This window comes from Podarcis vaucheri, assembly GCF_965113315.1.
Source record: "Podarcis vaucheri genome assembly, chromosome: 15".
Lineage (NCBI taxonomy): Eukaryota > Metazoa > Chordata > Lepidosauria > Squamata > Lacertidae > Podarcis > Podarcis vaucheri.
The window spans coordinates 32,102,405-32,119,654 of record NC_138753.1 but is presented as its reverse complement, the minus strand read 5'-3'; the positions used below and the strand labels follow the sequence as shown (position 1 = coordinate 32,119,654).

At 43.2% G+C, this 17,250-nt stretch overlaps 1 protein-coding gene across 16 annotated transcripts in view; it reads left to right on the top strand.

Annotated features, from left to right (window-relative positions):
* The window catches only part of ST3GAL4 (ST3 beta-galactoside alpha-2,3-sialyltransferase 4), a 173,505-nt gene that overhangs the window by 126,646 nt on the left and 29,609 nt on the right, over positions 1–17,250 (top strand). The window contains exon 1 of one of the 16 annotated variants that reach the window (XM_082200611.1): positions 8,241–8,413. The exons of 13 other annotated variants lie outside the window; for them this stretch is intronic. Coding sequence is in view for 1 of the 3 variants with exons in the window: in XM_082200607.1 (XP_082056733.1) it covers positions 16,440–16,448 (9 nt within the window). In the remaining 2 variants the exon portion in view is untranslated. Of the gene's footprint in view, positions 1–8,240; positions 8,414–16,418; positions 16,449–17,250 lie in introns of those variants that run through there. 2 more of the 16 variants (XM_082200609.1, XM_082200607.1) reach the window with 2 other exon arrangements.

Here is a 17,250-nt window from a genome sequence, read left to right as displayed (position 1 = left end):
AGCGAGTGATGCAGTGGAAAAAGGAAGTGTGGTTGCTAGCATATTTACCTGCGTCCACAGCTGCTGCTCATTAAACTGATCAACATCTTTCTGTTTGTTAATATCCAGTCGGCGTGTGCAAGCTATTACTGTATGCAGAACTTGTACATTCTTTATAAATGATGCATGTTTGTAGTGTCTGTGCATGAACAATTAGTTTGCTTTTCAGGTCTTTGATCCATGTTGACTGTTCCTGTGTTTCCAAAACCCTATTGGCTACCATCCTCTAAATCTTGAGCTGCTAAACTCTTTTTTAAAAAAAATATCAGTCCTCCTCCTGATGTTGCTCTGCATGTTTCTCAATTAGCCTGTGGGAATGGAAACTTACCATTTTGCCCTATGATGTACTTTGCTTACCTAGCTGAGTTCAGCTCAGGTTGCCTTATTCCCCTCCCCATGCCTGCTTTCACAAGAGATATTTCACCATTCCTCTTCTCCTCTTCTGATCAACCCCTCACCAGGCTGCATTTCTTTTTCAACTACCATACATTTGATGATGTTTTAAAAATGTTCTAGGGGTTGCCAACACTCTCCACTGTTTTTTTTTTAATTTTAAATGAATATTTATTAGCGTTTTCATAAAGAACAAAACATATAACAACATACACAAAAATAAACAGAAAAAAACAAGAAAAATACAAAGATCAAAAACATAAAAAGAAACAATTAAAAACACCTGATTGTTCATATACTTATTCTCTTTTACCCTGTTTCTCAGACCTCCTCACACCTCCCCTTCTTGTATTCCAATTTAAATTATTGGTTCAGCAAATCCTTGATCTGCTTCTCCATTTTAACTTAATTTAATTTATTCTATCATTTTATTATTTAACTTTTCTTCTTTCCTCCATTTCCTCAATTTATATTTACTCACTTTATTTTCATTTAGTTTTAACCATTTTAAAAATAAGACAATTTCAACTTATTCAATTTTACCCATCATTTCCCTAAGATCGACCAAGAGTTTCCCTTCCACGTCTTTCCCCATTTCCATACCATTAGCAAAGCAAAATAAAAATAAAACAAACTATATTTATATACCCTTTGGATTCCCAAATTCCCCCCACCCTTTTCCTGGTTTCAGTCCCCAACAACAAACATCAGTCCAAATATTCTGTTTAGCCTGGCGATCTCACATCCGAGGCTCTCAGTTCTCTTTCAGTTCCTCTCTGCCAGTCTTTTTGATAGTCTTTAATGTTAAACTCCAAATCTCGAAGAAGCTCCGGCCCAACAGGATCCATATTTCCACCAGCCAGACCTCCGTATTCAACAGTAGAACTTACGAAGTTCTTCAAATCTTGTTTTATATTCCTTTCAGGTCCAAATGTCCCCCAAGCTCCAACTTCCACCTCCAATTCAGGCCAAGCTCTCCACATCAGATTTTTATTTTCCTTTTTTCTCATCTTGTCAGGTGTCAAAATGCTGCTCTCCTGTGACTTCTGCAAAATTTCTGCTTCTCCCTCCTTTTCTTCAGGGACAACATCTGTCATCTGCTCCATATTGTCAAAGCTCTCCATTTTCTCTGTTTGTTCCATTGGATAGGCTCCTTGTTTCAAATCCTTACCAGGTTCAACAATGCTGCTTACTGTTAAGCCCAAAGCTGTCACATTTGTAGCCAAAACATCATATTGGCTTTGTAACTTTCCCAAGAGAACAAAGGCTCTGTCTAATTCAGCCTGGACTTTGTTTCCTCCAGCCATTCCTGTAATGTCACTAATCCCCTCTAGGGGGATTTTGATTCCTTATTATTCCTTTCAGCTCAAATCCTAAAGTCAAATTGTTTTGCATCAGCCCTTCCTTATTTTCGACAAATTGTTACAAATTGTCCAACAGAAACAACCAAAGTAAAGTTCTCCTTTTCCTTCTCGACAGCCAACTTGACAGCTGTCAAATTTCCCAATCTTTCATCAGCAGGCAGTCTCGTGGGACATTCCCGGGTCTGCGGGGGGGGGGTGAAACTTCAGCTCCCAAAATTTATCCTTTTATCCTCCAGCAACGATTCTTGTAGTGTCAAAATCATGGAATTAAAGTCTTTTTCTGAAAAAAGAAAGTATTCTCTCGACCTTAGCTAGCAGGTCCTTTGCTTTAAATTATTTACAAAGAGGGGGGGGTGGACTTCCTTTTTAACCCTTCCCCGCTCGTTCCTAATCCGCAAAATTTTTCTTTAAACTTCCGATTTCCGTGTTTACTCACGGGTTGATGTTTCAGAGTCCGAATATTCCAAGGAAAAAGTCAGTGCTCTCCGCCCATGGCTCGCGGCTTCACTCCGCAGGTGCAGGAGTACTCTCAGCACCACACCCCGTCCCCGTTCCGAAGCCTTTAAAAAGGCTCCTTCACGGATTGGGGGGGCGCAAATGGTGGCCGCCGAGTCACTACGTTCACAGGCTTCTACGCCTGTGATTTTAAGGGTCCCCGCGTCGCCGCAGCGGTAAGACCCAGTCTCTGCAGAACCGATTCCCTCCGGAGCTCGGAGGGAATCCGCCATTAAGCGATGGCGCCAACCCGGAAGTCCCGCCACTCTCCACTGTTTCCCATGAAGCCTGTGTGTAAATATCCCCTCAGAAACCCACAATACCCTACTGTTTCCTCTTCCTGCTCAGTACTTGGTTTGTACTGGCTTGTCCTCTCCTAACATTAGAACCATAGAATTTTAGAGCTGGAAGGCACCCAAGGTTCATTTAGTCCAACCCCCTGCAAAGCAGGAATCTCAGCTAAAGCATCCATGACATATGGCCATCCAACATTGAACTTGCCCTCTTAAGCATGCCCACTGTCCATTGGATGCCAGGATTAGACACACGCCCCCTTTCATTCTGAATAGAGGGTAGTTACAAGAGTGATGGTGGCTGATGTAGATGTCTTTTTTTCTCCATTGATGGGGAGGCATGCCTGCACAATTTTATGTTACAGCGCCTTTTTATGTTGTTTAGGACGTGGCAGCCATTTTGCGTTATGCCACGTCCTCCATAGCCCACGGGGCCAGCTTTCTGGAAAGCACTGTATGGGTAAACTTGTGAGTGAGGTCAAGGAGCAACCCTGGATAAAGGAGAGCTTTCCTCTGAGAAAATACAGTGGTGCCTCAGGTTAAGAACTTAATTTGTTCTGGAGGTCTGTTCTTAACCTGCAGTTGTTCTTAACCTGAAGCACCACTTTAGCTAATGGGGCCTCCCGCTGCTGCCGCGCTGCCAGAGCACGATTTCTGTTCTCATCCTGAAGCAAAGTTCTTAACCCAAGATAATATTTCTGGATTAGCGGAGTCTGTAAACTGAAGCGTATGTAACCTGAAGCATATGTAACCCGAGGTACCACTGTAACCTGGTCCAGGGAGGAGGTCCAGCCTGAGTTGTCTGGCTTAATCCAGGAACGTGGAACCTGTGGCTTTTCAGAGGTTGTCAATGCAGGCTGATGGAGATGGAGTCCTGAAGCAACTGAAGGACCACACATTCCCCAACATTGGCTTAAGCCTTCAGCGAGGCTAAGAGGGAGATGTGAAGTGACTTCCAGTGAAGTGACTGGGCTTTCATTAAAGGACCTTTCCTACGTGTACATCCATCTGCTTGTTTATTAAGGTCAATATTCAAGGCTGGAATCCATGTGCCCTTGCCTTCTGAAGTGGTCCTCTGAAGAGAGGACCTTTTTGCTTGTTTTGCCCAATATCTTGGCACCAGATTTGCTGTTTTAGGAACCAAGTTTAAATTATGTATTTTTTAAATGGTTTCAAGATTGGCTTCCAGCTCCACTTGAAGCGATAGTTCCTATTAATAATAACGGTTTTCATTTCCTTCAGTGTGAGGTTTTGCCTTTTTTTTAAGGTGGACTTGTCTCAGCCAAAGATAACAGTATGAGTAGAAGAAAAGTTGTTTTCTGGATCCATGGCTTAAATCCTCAGTGGTGAAGAGCTGTTTTGTATATAAATGTTATCATTTGAAATAATACGCTTCGGTTCATTGAAATATGTCAAAGGAGGCACATACTTCCTCTGAGCTATACGCCCACTTTGACAAAACCAGAAGCAGAATTGAAACTGAGGTTTTTGGCTCACGTGGGTGACCCAAGTAAGCTAAAATGAAACTCTTAAGCAGGAAGACACCCAACCACAACAAAACTAATGAGGTCTGATCTCCCCTCTCACTGTCTCAGCTTCCTTGCTTGATAGAATCCTGTGTACCTAAACTGCTTAAGTATCAAATCCATAGCCTCTAGTTCTGCCTGTAGTACTTTCATGTTGCTGTAGACTGGATCCAACACAACAGTCAGCCATATGGTGTCTCCCAACCCCCTTGAATATTCAGCTATTCACTGTTTTCGAAGTCTTTGTTAAGACATGAATGCCTTAAATAGCAGATAATGGGCATCCAGCTTCTATTGTGTTTTGCTTAGGGCAATATGGCAGTACAGCAAAATGTGGTCTTATTTACCAGCAGGCACACGATTGGATCTTGCATGCCTTCTGAACCATGTTATATTCTGTATTTAGATTTTTGTATTTTTAAGCAGATACAGTTCCAAAGTACTTGCCTTCCAAACCCCTCTCACAGGAAAAGAAACCCCTTCCATTCTCTACTTGCCGTTTCTTTATCCATCTACTTTTGTTGCCAGCTAATTGCACATCCCATGCTTTATATGCTGCCATACTAGGACTTGTAACTTAAATAGAAGAAGGGAGAAGTTGCAGTTGAAGATTGCAGTAGCAGCCATTGGGAAGATCAGTCTTTGGATATGTGTGTGATATAATGCCATGTGTTGTGGTGGTGACAAGAGGAACAGAACCTCTTAGGTTGCTGAAAAAAATATTTTTTTACAGGATCATTGCAATTTCAAGCAAACACTTTTATTCAAGGCAAAAATAATAGTTCCTAAGGTTTAGGTGTATCCCAATCCCTGATAACTCCCAAGTTCCCAGGATCTTCTTTTTTTGCTAGTTTGACGGTGTTCCCCATTTTCTTTTTCCACTGCCACTTGATGGTATGTATTTTTGAAATCACAAATACAACATTTCTCTAGTTTTTACAGGCTTGATAGTGGAAGAAGGTGTTAGATTCTGTAATTGAAATGGGCTGAGGAATCTAGAGGTCTTTCATAATCGTATCCTCCCAATCTTGAATTGGATTATAATTCTCTTAGCCATGTGATCAGCATGACATCTGGGTTCTGCTTCTATCTGTGTGGGAAGGTTTTGAGCCTCTTCCAGACTCCCGTTAACTTCGGTCGTCTATTAGCTCCAATAGCCAATCTGTCCTTAATTAGTCCAGGTTCCAAGAATTGCGCTTCTAACGTAAAGCAGACAAGAGATGGTGATGTGGAATATTCTGAACTTGCAGGATATCAGAATTTCAGCAGATGCTGAGGAAATCAGCTGTCAGGCCAGTTTTGCTATGATGGAAGACCAAGATTAGACTGAGCCTTGCTATGTTTCCTTGAGCTTCAGTTATGAGGGGAGATAGAAAAACAGAAGGGGAATTACAGAACATTGTGGAAGGAGGTAGGGAACGGGAGCCAAGGAGTAGAGCAATGTAGCCTAGGAGAGATCCCTTGAAGACAGAACACGGAGGACTTAGAGGAAAAACGTCTATTGATTTGGTCTCCATTAGCTTGCACAGGGAGCAAGCAAACTCTGCACTGGTGGAATCAGAGAGGGGTCCCATGTTTCCCCATTGGAGCCTTCTGCCTGTTGGCCCATGCTGGCTTTGCATAGTATTCACCCATACTAGCTGACTAATTTTATCCAGTCCATGCTGCTGCTTGGATTGATTTCACTGCACCGCTGAGGATGTTTTGGTGGATTAAGAGGAAGCACAAACGGTTGCTGCCCAGGGCATATGGAGAAGGAAGTGGGGTCTCATGGTCAATAACACAACCACTGCACTCTTGCTCTCGCTCTTGTTGTGCCACATGGATTTAGTGATGGAATTTGACCTTTCATCCTCAGGTTCCTTATTTTGTGTGCACACAGAACTGTAAACTGTGGAGGCTTGCAAGCTGTTAGGAATCCCAAAAGACAAACCTTGTTCTTATTTTAAACCCTTTGCATTGCCCTGCCTCCAGCCAGTGTGTTTCTTTTTCCATGATTTTATCGTAAATGCCTGGTGCAGCTGTTGTGGTTGACTTGCCCCGGTATCAAAGAGAGCCGTGAGCAAGTCAGCATGGGAAGGGAGCGGCTTGCTTTTTGGCTAACTGTGCAGATCTGAGCTGAGAACTGACTTCCGTCTTTTCCATATACCGTATTTTTCGCCCTATAGGACGCACTTTTTCCCCTCCAAAAATGAAGGGGAAATGTGTGTGCGTCCTATGGGGCGAATGCAGGCTTTCGCTGAAGCCTGGAGAGCGAGAGGCGTCGGTGCGCACCGATCCCTCTCGCACCTCCAGGCTTCAGGAAGCTATCCGCAAGCTTCATGTGCCCGGCGGGAGGTCCCGCCGGGCACGCAGTGCTTGCGGGCAGCAGCCCGAAGCACAGGGCGCGTTGCGTAGCACGCCCCCTGCTTCGGACAGATATTGGCAAGCCTCGCACGCCCGGCGGGAGGTCCCACCGGGCGCGTGAGGCTTGGTGCGGCAGCCTGTGGCCCGAAGCACGGGGCGAGCTGCGGAGCCCACTCCCTACTTCGGGCAGATGTCCGCAAGCCTCGCGCGCCCAGCGGGAGGTTCCGCCGGGCGAGCAAGGCTTGGGGCGGCAGCCTGCAGCCCGAAGCAGGGGGCCAGCTGCGGAGCCCGCCCCCTGCTTCGGGCAGATGTCCGCAAGTCTCGCGTGCCCTGCAGGAGGTCCCGCTGGGTGCGCAAGGCTTGGGGTGGCAGCCTGTTCTGGGGGCTGGGGTCGGGGGAAGTTCAGGCTTCCCCCGCGCTAGCCCCTGTGCCGGGGGGGGAAATAATTTTTTCCCCTTTATTCCCCCCCCCAAAAAACTAGGTGCGTCCTATGGGGCGGTGCGTCCTATGGGGCGGAAAATACGATATTTGCTATCTGCATTTCCTTTTCATGCAGAACATCCCAGGTTCAATCCCCAGTATCTCCAGGTAGTGCTGCGAATATTCCCTGTCTGAAACTCTGGAAAGCTGCTGCCAGCGAGTGTAGACAATACTGACCTAGATGGACCGATGGCCTGACTTTCCCTAGAAACTTAATTTTATGACTTAAAAACTTTTGAACCTTCTATTCAGTTTCCTTTATGTCTTTTTTGTTGTTGTATATTATGTCTTTATTCTGTTCTTTTCCATTTTTACTCTGGAATAAGGTGAGTTAGATGCATTATATCTTTCAAGTCCATTGTGTCATCATATGGCATGTTAATATTGCATTCCCCAAATCAAAAGTAGTTCCCTTCACTTTCCCAACACTACCTTGGAGGGGGTAAATGACTCAAGGATTGTGGCTAGCATTTGTACTTGACTTCCAAGAAGTTCTTAATAGATTTGGTGTGAACAGCAGTTTTGGTGCGAACAGCAAAAGTTGCTTCTCTTCACCCCACTCCCAGCAGAGGTTGCAACATAAAGAGGGGCAGAAACTGTGGTAGGAAAATCCGGAACGGATTAAGTACTTAACCTTATGTACCACTGTAGTTTTTAAAGGTTGATTGATTCACCCTTAAGAGCTTGGAAAAACTAATTCTTAGGTAAATAATGCAACACTCTGTTGAACTGTGATGTAATTCAGAAACACTATGGTTGTTGCCATATATAAATACAGCGGTACTTAATTCGTTCCGGAGGTCCGTACTTAACCTGAAATTGTTCTTAACCTGAAGCACCACTTTAGCTAATGGGGCCTCCTGCTGCCACTGCGCCGCCAGAGCACGATTTCTTTTCTCATCCTGAAGCAAAGTTCTTAACCTGAAGCACTATTTCTGGGTTAGCGGAGTCTGTAACCTGAAGCGTATGTAACCTGAGGTACCACTGTAAAGCAAAAACAGGAAAATACCACGTATTATTATCCTTCTCCAACCTGCCTTCCAGATGTTTTGAACTACAGCATCCCATCAGTTGTAGCCAGTGTGGTTGGTGGTCAGCTGTGATGGGAGATGTTCAGAACATCTGGAGGGCAGCAGGTGGGGAAGAGACTGTCTTTGGTTATAATCCTAGCCCCACTTACTTCTGAGTAGATATAGGTCAGATAGTGCTGTTAGTTTTTCACCCCCTGGCTAATCTCTTTTGATGTCATAGAGGAGCTTTGGGGGAAGAGATGTCATATATTTAGCAACTTCACTGTTACAGAAGAGCTGGGCAGCTTGTGACTGTTAGGAGACCTTGAAGCTGATGCCTTTGAGCCACTGGTTGGATTTAACCACTCCCTTCATTACTTAGATGCCATGGGCGGTTTTGGAGCCTTTTGATCAAAGACCCAGGTGGTACTTGCTGTTTATGTGTTACACACTTTTGAAAAGTTTAGGTAAGTCTATGTGAATGTTAGAATAACAGAACAGGACATAAATCTAATATTTAGAATCTCATATTTTAAGTCCACGAGATTCTTTTACATCTCTCCAAATACTCGAAAATCTTTGGTGGCATTTAACATTATAAGATTTATAAAACAAGGTTTTAATGCATCTTTGGAAGGAATATTGCAGTTTACTTTGTTTCTGGAATTTTGGTTGCATTCTGAGAAGGTTATTGAAGTAAATGGGGAAGGATTTTCTTCCTGGGCAACTAGATTCAGAACCCAGCCCACATGCTCACACTTTCATTCTCAGTTATTCTTTACCAGGTTCTGCAAACCAGGCCAAATTAAGTTAATATCTTGGGTGGTGTCAGCTGATTATAGCCCAGTACATTTGGAGGGCACCATGTGGGTAAAGGCTGCTCTGCACTCAGTGGTAGCTGCTTTCCAAGACTTCAGGCAGGTGTCTTCTTCGGTCCAAGGTGCAGGTGTGGGGAATTAAGACTGAGACCTTCCTCACGCGCAGCATGTACTTTGCCATAGCCAGTTTCTCCAGACCTGGCTACAAATAGTTCTAGATCAGGAATGCATCTCACCATGCATGACTGCCAGGTTCTTATCTTGTGTGCTTTGCTACTTTCTTAGTGCCTTTTAAAATACATGCAGCCTCCCCAGCTTTCCTTCCTCAGTCAGTGGAATATGAGACTCTTTAATCTGAAGGTTGTGGGTTCGAGCCCCACGTTGGGCAAAAAGATTCATTCATTGCAGAGGTTGGGACTAGATGACCCTCATGGCCCCGTACAAGTCTTTATGATTCCTCAGTTTCTCCGGCTGCTTTTCCCCAACGTGTCTCTGGGCTTTCTCCAAAGTCCTGCTACTGCAGCCAGTTCTAATCTTGAGTCATCTGCTGGGGCTGATATCTCCCAACACCTGAACTCCTGGCTGCTCTAGTACTTGGTGGCTGGCATGTAGAAAAGAGTTGACGCAATTTGTTCCAGAAAATGATTGATCTGAACTAGACATGGGAATGCCTTCCATTAAAGCAACCCCACAATGGTTTACTTAGCAACACTAACAATCTGTTTCTGTTTATCCGCAGCCACTGTTCTGTGTGCTCTTAGTGGTTAGCTGCACTGCTTTGTTCAGGGTGGGTGTATACATTTCTCCTTTTGATTCTCGTCGCATCCACCCATAATGCCCCATATCCTATGATGCAGATTTGTGCCCTCAACTATTTCAAATTACTTACCTTCCCTATCAGAATGCTTAAATTCATTAAAATAGTTCCCAGGCAACACCTTTGTAAACCTTGTGAAGCATGCACCTGAACGTGAAGACTCATTCAAAGTCCAGGTCCTTTGCCCAACAGTTTCCATGGTGTTTCTGCCATACTCCACTGCTGGCGTTCTTGGTCCACTTTACGTCGTCTACCTGATTGTAGCTTCTCTACAAGGTTTCAAGCAGAAATCGTTCTCAGTCTATGCTACTATTCATTTCCGCCAGCAAAGCGGGGATTGGATGTGAGATCTTCTCACTTAAAACATCTTCTGTGATGTTTTACTGTGTTTCATGTTTTTATTTGTTGGAAGCTTCCCAGAGTGGCTGGGGCCATCCAGTCAAGATGGGTGGCATATAAATAAATGAAGTATTTTTATTTTTATTCATTCAAAGTGTATGCTCTCCCACTATGCTACCATTTAGGGTACCATTTGTTAGTAGTCTATAGTATTAACTGCAATAGATCATGATAATGACAATAATTTATTTATACCCCACCCATCTGGCTGGGTTTCCCCAGCCACTCTGGGCAGCTCACAGCAGAATATTAAAAGCACACAAAACATCAAACATTAAAAACTTCCCTAAACAGGGTTGCCTTCAGATGTCTCCTAAAAGTCAGATTGTTTATTTTCTTGACATCTGATGGGAAGGTGTTCCATAGGGCGGGCGCCACTATTGAGAAGGCCCTCTGCCTGGTTACAAGCCTACTATCAATAGGGTGGGGGGAGGAGATGGCCCTATGGTAAGGGCTCAATAGCTTTTATCTGCTGGACCAGTTTCCATTGTATTTTTATTTTAGTATTGTTGGTGGTTAATAATAATAATACTAATAATTGTTGGAGGGGATGCACAGCCAAAGGTACATATTTCCGTATGTGGTGGCGTTGTGACATCATCAAACACTTCTGGAATGTTGTCTTCAAAGAAATAAGCTTGATATACAACAAAGCAATTGAAATGTCCCTTGCACTAAGCACTGCTTGGGTTTAAGATAATGTCTGCTCATGATTATCCTAAAGATGACCTCTTAGCCCTTCTGTTGACTGCTGCTCGTATGGAGATAGCCAGATGTTGGAATATGAACATTGATTCTTCTTATAGCAGAGTATGGTCAGTGGCTGAGAAACTAATATGTCAGGTGAGAGTGGAAAAGGGCAAACACAATCCATATAACTTTTATAACATACGGCGAATGCTTATTGAATACATAAATAGTTCAGACTGTGGTAGCAATCCACCCAGCACTCATGGGAAAATTTGGTGTGATACTTTAGAGTTATCAAATGAACCTTTAACACATGGCATGGCAAAAGTCTGTAAGTTTATCAGACAAGTTACTTGTTTACTGTTGTAGCAATTGTTTTCACAAAATTTATCTTTTGTACTGTGAAAATAAAAACATTATTGTTGTTGTTATTATTATTATTATTATTATTATTATTATTATTATTATTACTACTACAGTGGTGCCTCGCAAGACGAAAATAATTCGTTCCGCGAGTCTTTTCGTCTTGCGATGTTTTTCGTCTTGCGAAGCACGGTCCGTTGCAACTGCGCCTCTTCAAGCGGCTTTAAAAAAAAGCACAAGACGTTTTCGTCTTGCAAAGCAAGCCCATAGGGAAATTCGTCTAGCGAAGCAACGCAAAACCGAAAAACCCTTTCGTCTAGCGAGTTTTTTGTCTTGCGAGGCATTCGTCTTGCGGGGCACCACTGTATTTCCTGCCCATCTGGCTGGGTTTTCCCAGCCACTCTGGGCGGCTCACAGCATATCATCATCATAATCATCATCATTAGATTGTGATATTTTGATTGCTGTAAGCCGTGCTTTAGTAATGTGAATGCATTTGAAGGGTAGGTTATAAATATTTGAACTGAATAATAAGTAAAGTATTTTTGACAAGAAGATGAGAGGATGAGATATCAGCTCGATAGGTTCAGGAAACCGACACAGGGATCTAATAGTAAAAAATATGAGTGCTGTTGTTTTACTATTTGAAAATAGGAACTTGGCCATTAATTTTGAACTACTTCTGGAAGAAAGAGGCATGTGTTGCCCCAGAGTAAATTAACATCCCTTTGGATCAAGACAGGCAGCTAAAAGTGCTGTTCCTGTTTTGCTTAGGGTTGTAGTATTATTGCCATAATAACAACTATACAGAGATTCATAGTTTATGTGCATCTGGGAGTTTAGAACACCTGCTTGTATACAAATAAATTGCAATGAGTTAGGGACAATCCCAGGGACTGATGAGCTGTACTGACTGGTAAGGGCTGTGGGAAGAAGTCTTCAACTCCTGGAAGCTATATCAGATCAAAGAATGAAAGCGTACAATTGAAAGTACATCAACATAATGTATTGTCAGTATGACTTGACATCAGGTGTACAGTCCAGAATAATTGAGTAGTATTTCGCTGAGTTTGCATATGTACAAATTTTCTGCTTTATAGCACCTGCTGGAAGCTGTACAAGCTCATTTTGGATATATTTTCCAAGGAAGTGAACCATAGTTTCTTGATCTTTAACTCTGTTTAAATGTTCATAAGAATTATAGAGTTGGAAGGGACTCGAGGGTCATCTAGTTTTCTGCTGATTAATATCAATTGTTTTTTCCTTTAGATAAGCACATTTCTCTCCAATGTTCTTTCAGTCTTTTGAACCTGCAACAAAACAAAAACAAATCTTTTGAGGTTGGATATATCAGCCATTGATGGCGCACCTCTTCACCATTTGCTAGCTTCTTCTTGTAGTGTAGATGGGTTTTTTTAGTCTTTGGGGAAATCTTATGATACAGCCAGCTGTGGTCCATCTTGCATTATTAGCTATCACAAATTATCACTGTCATAGGCCAGTTAGCAGAGTCTTCTCTCACCTGCCTTTGGCTTTATTGGTGGCTCAGCAGGGAGAGGTCTTAGAGGTCTTGGGTCTGTGTTTGCCTTAGACACACCTGCCCTCTATCTAGGATGAATTGGTGACAACTAGTGGAATGTGTCTTGACTATTTCTCATTCTTAACCTTTTTCTTTTTTTTTGAACAACATTGTGATGAGTGAGCGGCACACCTGGTTTGGCGTGGTATGTAAGTGGCATGAGGCTTCCCCCCTCCTTATTCAATGAACTTGGGTGGAGTCATCTCCAGCATATTAGAATGACTCTGACTTAGGGCAGATTACTCCTGCCAGTGGTGATACCCGGTGCTTTTTTTTTTCTAGAAAAAGAAGTGCCAGAACTCACCATGAATGCCTCCCTTGTTCTCTTATAATGACAATGCCACCCGCCTGAGAGGCACTGGAACCGAGTTCTGGTGCGTTTCAGGCTGGAAAAGGGCCTTGGTGATACCATTATGTTGTTTGTGGCTTCTTTATTTCCCTTTGCTGGAAATGCTGGACTCCCTCCTGTCAGCATGTCAGATTGGCTCCAGCTTAAGGCAGTTGCCAAAGGGCTAAATCAGGGGTCACCAACCTATGGTCCGGGGGCCAGATAAGGCCCAAGGGACTCGTTTATCTGGCCCACAGCAACCCACTTCCAGGTTGGAGGAACATCGGAAATAGCTTGTGCGCACACGCACGGGCCTCCTCCGACCCGGAAGTGCGCCGGAAATAGCGTGGGCGCGTGCTATCCCGCCCTCCGGCCCACCATGCAATTGTCACTGGAGACACCGGCCCGAGGCAAGGAAAGCTTGGAGACCCCTGGACTAAATCCTCCTTTCTTTCCCCTGATTTCAATCAATTTTTCCCCAAGGTGGCTTACAACAAATACAAACAATGTAAAGCATTAAGAATAAGAATAAGAACACCCCACCTTTTCCCCTGATGATACTCAAGGCGGCTCACAGATTAGAAAAACAATAGCTAAAAACATCGGAAAAAAGCAATACAGTGGTGCCGTGGGTTACATACGCTTCAGGTTACATACGCTTCAGGTTACAGACTCTGCTAACCCAGAAATAGTGCTTCAGGTTAAGAACTTTGCTTCAGGATGAGAACAGAAATCGTGCTCCCGCGGCGCGGCGGCAGCAGGAGGCCCCATAGGCTAAAGTGGTGCTTCAGGTTAAGAACAGTTTCAGATTAAGTACGGACCTCCGGAAGGAATTAAGTACTTAACCTGAGGTACCACTGTAATTAAAAACCAATTGAACATTAATGGAATTAAAAATATACGCATATATAAAAGGTACTTAAAACTACCAAACACCCTTGTTCCTCTGGTTTGAGGTAGAGATCAGTGTCCTTTTAGTCTGGCTTCTGCAGCCTTGGGACAGTTGGAATTAGAGTATGCTTTCTGACAGAGATGAGAGAAGGGATGCTTTCTATAGCTCTCCCTTCTCTTGCTGGTGGATGGGGCAAGACTGGATAAGGTGCCTTATGTGTTTGCATAAGAGTAACAGAGAGGTTCTATCAATGAATGGAACTAAAAAGAGAAAGAAAGGGCTCTCTGTGCCAGGGAAATAAAAACTTTCAGAGTTTAAAATTCTTCAAATTGGCTGGCCCCCTGAAAATCTACAAATACCGGGACTTCCGGGGTGGCGCCACTGGCAATGGCGGACTCCCTCTGAACTGGAGGGACCAGCTCCGCATGAAACGGGTCTTTTCCGCTGCGGCATAGCGGGGACCCTTCTGGAAATCACAGGCGGATGAAGCCTGTGACCGTGGGACTCAGCGGGCACCTTAGCGCCCCCCAACCCACAAAGGAACCCACAAACGGGCTCTGAAGTGAAGAGGGGGAAGTGGCGCGGTGCTGTGAGTTTACTGCTTTTTCTGTGGAGCGAAGCCGCATAGCCGTTGCCGGAGAGCTCTGCCTTTTTCCTGGGACAATTTGGCATTTAAAATAACCAACCGTGAGTACTGGAACAGTAAATATTTGGACTTCAGATAAGAACTGGCGAAATAAGAAGGAATCTGGACTTTAAAACTAACCCTAATTTGGTACTGAAACGGGAAGGATAAACAGGAAGTCACCCTTCCGTTTCTTTGTAGTTAGAACAAAGCAAAGACAATACAAATTAGAGCCTTAAAAATTATTTTTAAAGGATCGACTTTCATCATTTTAAATCACTGAACCCCTCTTTGACAGCAGGAGAAGAAGGGGGGTTTCTCTTGAGTTGTTTAAATCTGCAGAAGTGAAGTTAAAGCAAAGTAATTTTCCACCGTCCTGACCCTGGAGCGGGGTGTCAGATTTGATGTTTGGAGCTCATTGACCAGAAATAAATGTTTTGATAGTTAAAAGAAGAGAAACATTGTGACTGCATTGTTTCCTTTCGTCTTTTAAAAGAACAAATATGGACAAAATATCTTAAAAAAAGAAACTTTGTTGTTATTGTTTCTAAGGAAAAGAACTACCAGAAGTCTTCTCCCTAGAGGGGAACTGTGAGGTTGTAACTAAACCCTGGGAACTTGCAGCTGTTATTGATTATAACTGTGGGAAAGAATTCATGACCTTGTAGGACAATGTCTTCAGAAGCACTGTTGGATGCTTTCTGTAAAATAAGTGCCCTATTGGATCAGCTAAGTCAGAAGATGGATTTTATGACTAATGCGGCCAGAACCTTTGAACAGGTAGTGGGAAATCATATGGAGCCCACTCAGGAACCAAAACAGGAGCATGCCATGTCAGAACAACTGAAAGAAGAGGACCTTGCTGAACCATGGGCACCAGGAATGGAGGGACTTCTGGCCCAGCAAGAAAATGAGTCTTTGGATTTGATAAATGAACTTGGAAAAAAACAGATTCTGAAAGACAAAGTTTGGCTGGAAATGGGGGGTTGGACTGACCCCCCTATGCAGGGATGTTTGGACTCTCAGAATCTGGCAACGGGCCGTCAGAGGTTTGGAGCTGTTGGGACTTATCTTGGAGGGAATTGGAAATATGTTTATTACTTGAAACATGTTTTAAAATACCACATGGAGTTTAGTCTGGACTATGAGAAAGGGGCTGATCAGTCGAAAAGGGTCAAAAACACTACCAAGCTGGAGTTCCCACGAGTGAAAGGAAAATATGAAGAAGAACTGCGGAAGGGACATGGAAGAGATTTGATGGCCTCGGATATAAGATCACCAGGTTAAATGGGCCGGGGGGATGGGATAATCCCGGGACCGGGGGGAGGGGACGCTGGAAGAAGATTGGATTGTTTTTATTCTCTTTTTGTTTTTTTATCGTCAGAAATGTTTTTATGAAAGTTGCAAAAATGCTGAAATGAAATTACTAGGCTCTTCTATGAAGAGTTTAATGTTTAAAGAATTAGGTAAAAAGGTAATGGTTATGAGAAGCTGGTAAAAATAAGATTTAAGTTTTAAGGTTTTATATAAGATAAGATGAAACTAGAGTAAGGTTATGTATTGACAGAATATTATGAATTATGGGAAGGATTTGCTGTGACAATTATCAATTAAGATACAAGAGATGGGAGGGGGAGGAGGTCATGGAAAGAAGGTAAAGAAAGTGGAGAATTTGAAAATGATGGTTTTATTTTTTATTTATTATCTTTGTTTTTGTCTTTTTTTCTGTAATTTTGTCTTTTTTGTTTCTTTGTGATTTTAAAAATTCTTTTTTCAATAAATATCATTTAAAAAAATAAATAAAAACTTTCAGAGTTTATTGCACTCTGTCGAGGGATGTTTAGTAACTGTTTAGTATTGGCTAGTGTTCTTTTGTTTGCCCAATGACTTTTGATCCTGTATTTGTCTACCCCGTGTCCCTGCTGCCGTTTAAATAGACAAAATTATTATGTTGACGGCAGCTGGCTGGGGGAGCTAGCAAGATGGTGTCTGTAAGTAACCATGAACTGCAGTTTAATACAATGTAGATACCGTAGATTCTGGCATATAAGACGACTTTTTAACCCCAAAAAGGAGGTTAAAAAGTTGGGGGTCGTCTTATACGCAGGGTATGGGTGGCGCGGCACGGAGCCCGTCCACTGTTGCTTCAGAAGCAGTTGGCAGCGGGCGGCGGGCTGCGCTCGGCCCCGGGTGGCTTTCTCCTGGCATGGAGCTGCCCAGCGTATTAGGCGACTGGGCTTATAAGACAAACCCCAAATTGCAGCTGCCAATTTGGGGGGGTCATCTAATACGCCCAGTTGCCTAATACGCCGGAATCTTCGGTATTCATCTCCCACCCTCCTCATGTGCAGCTGGTAGGAGGACCTCTGCTCAGTTAGTTTCACCTTTAAATAATCTTGCTTTGCCTTGGTATAAACCATGGGTCCCGATTTAAATAAAATTCTAGTCGGTTTCAGGACTAGTTTTCTTGCACTTGAAAAGTTCATAAGTTAGTTGCATTTCAGGTCTCTCTTTATTATGGTATTGATTTATTACAGCTATTGTTTTTATAAATGCTTACTAAGCATGTGTACACAAGAACCACCTTGTTAAACATACATATGAAATACTTAACTATATTCATTTAAATAAATATGCACACAATGCTGCTTCTTAGCAAGTGGATTAGAAGTTTACCTTCCAGCAAAAACATTTGCAGGCCATTTATCAGTTTGATTGCTTGCCCTGAATCTGAACCGAATGTCAAAGTTTATTTACTTATTTTTGTCTGGTGGAACTGACGGTGGGGTTTAG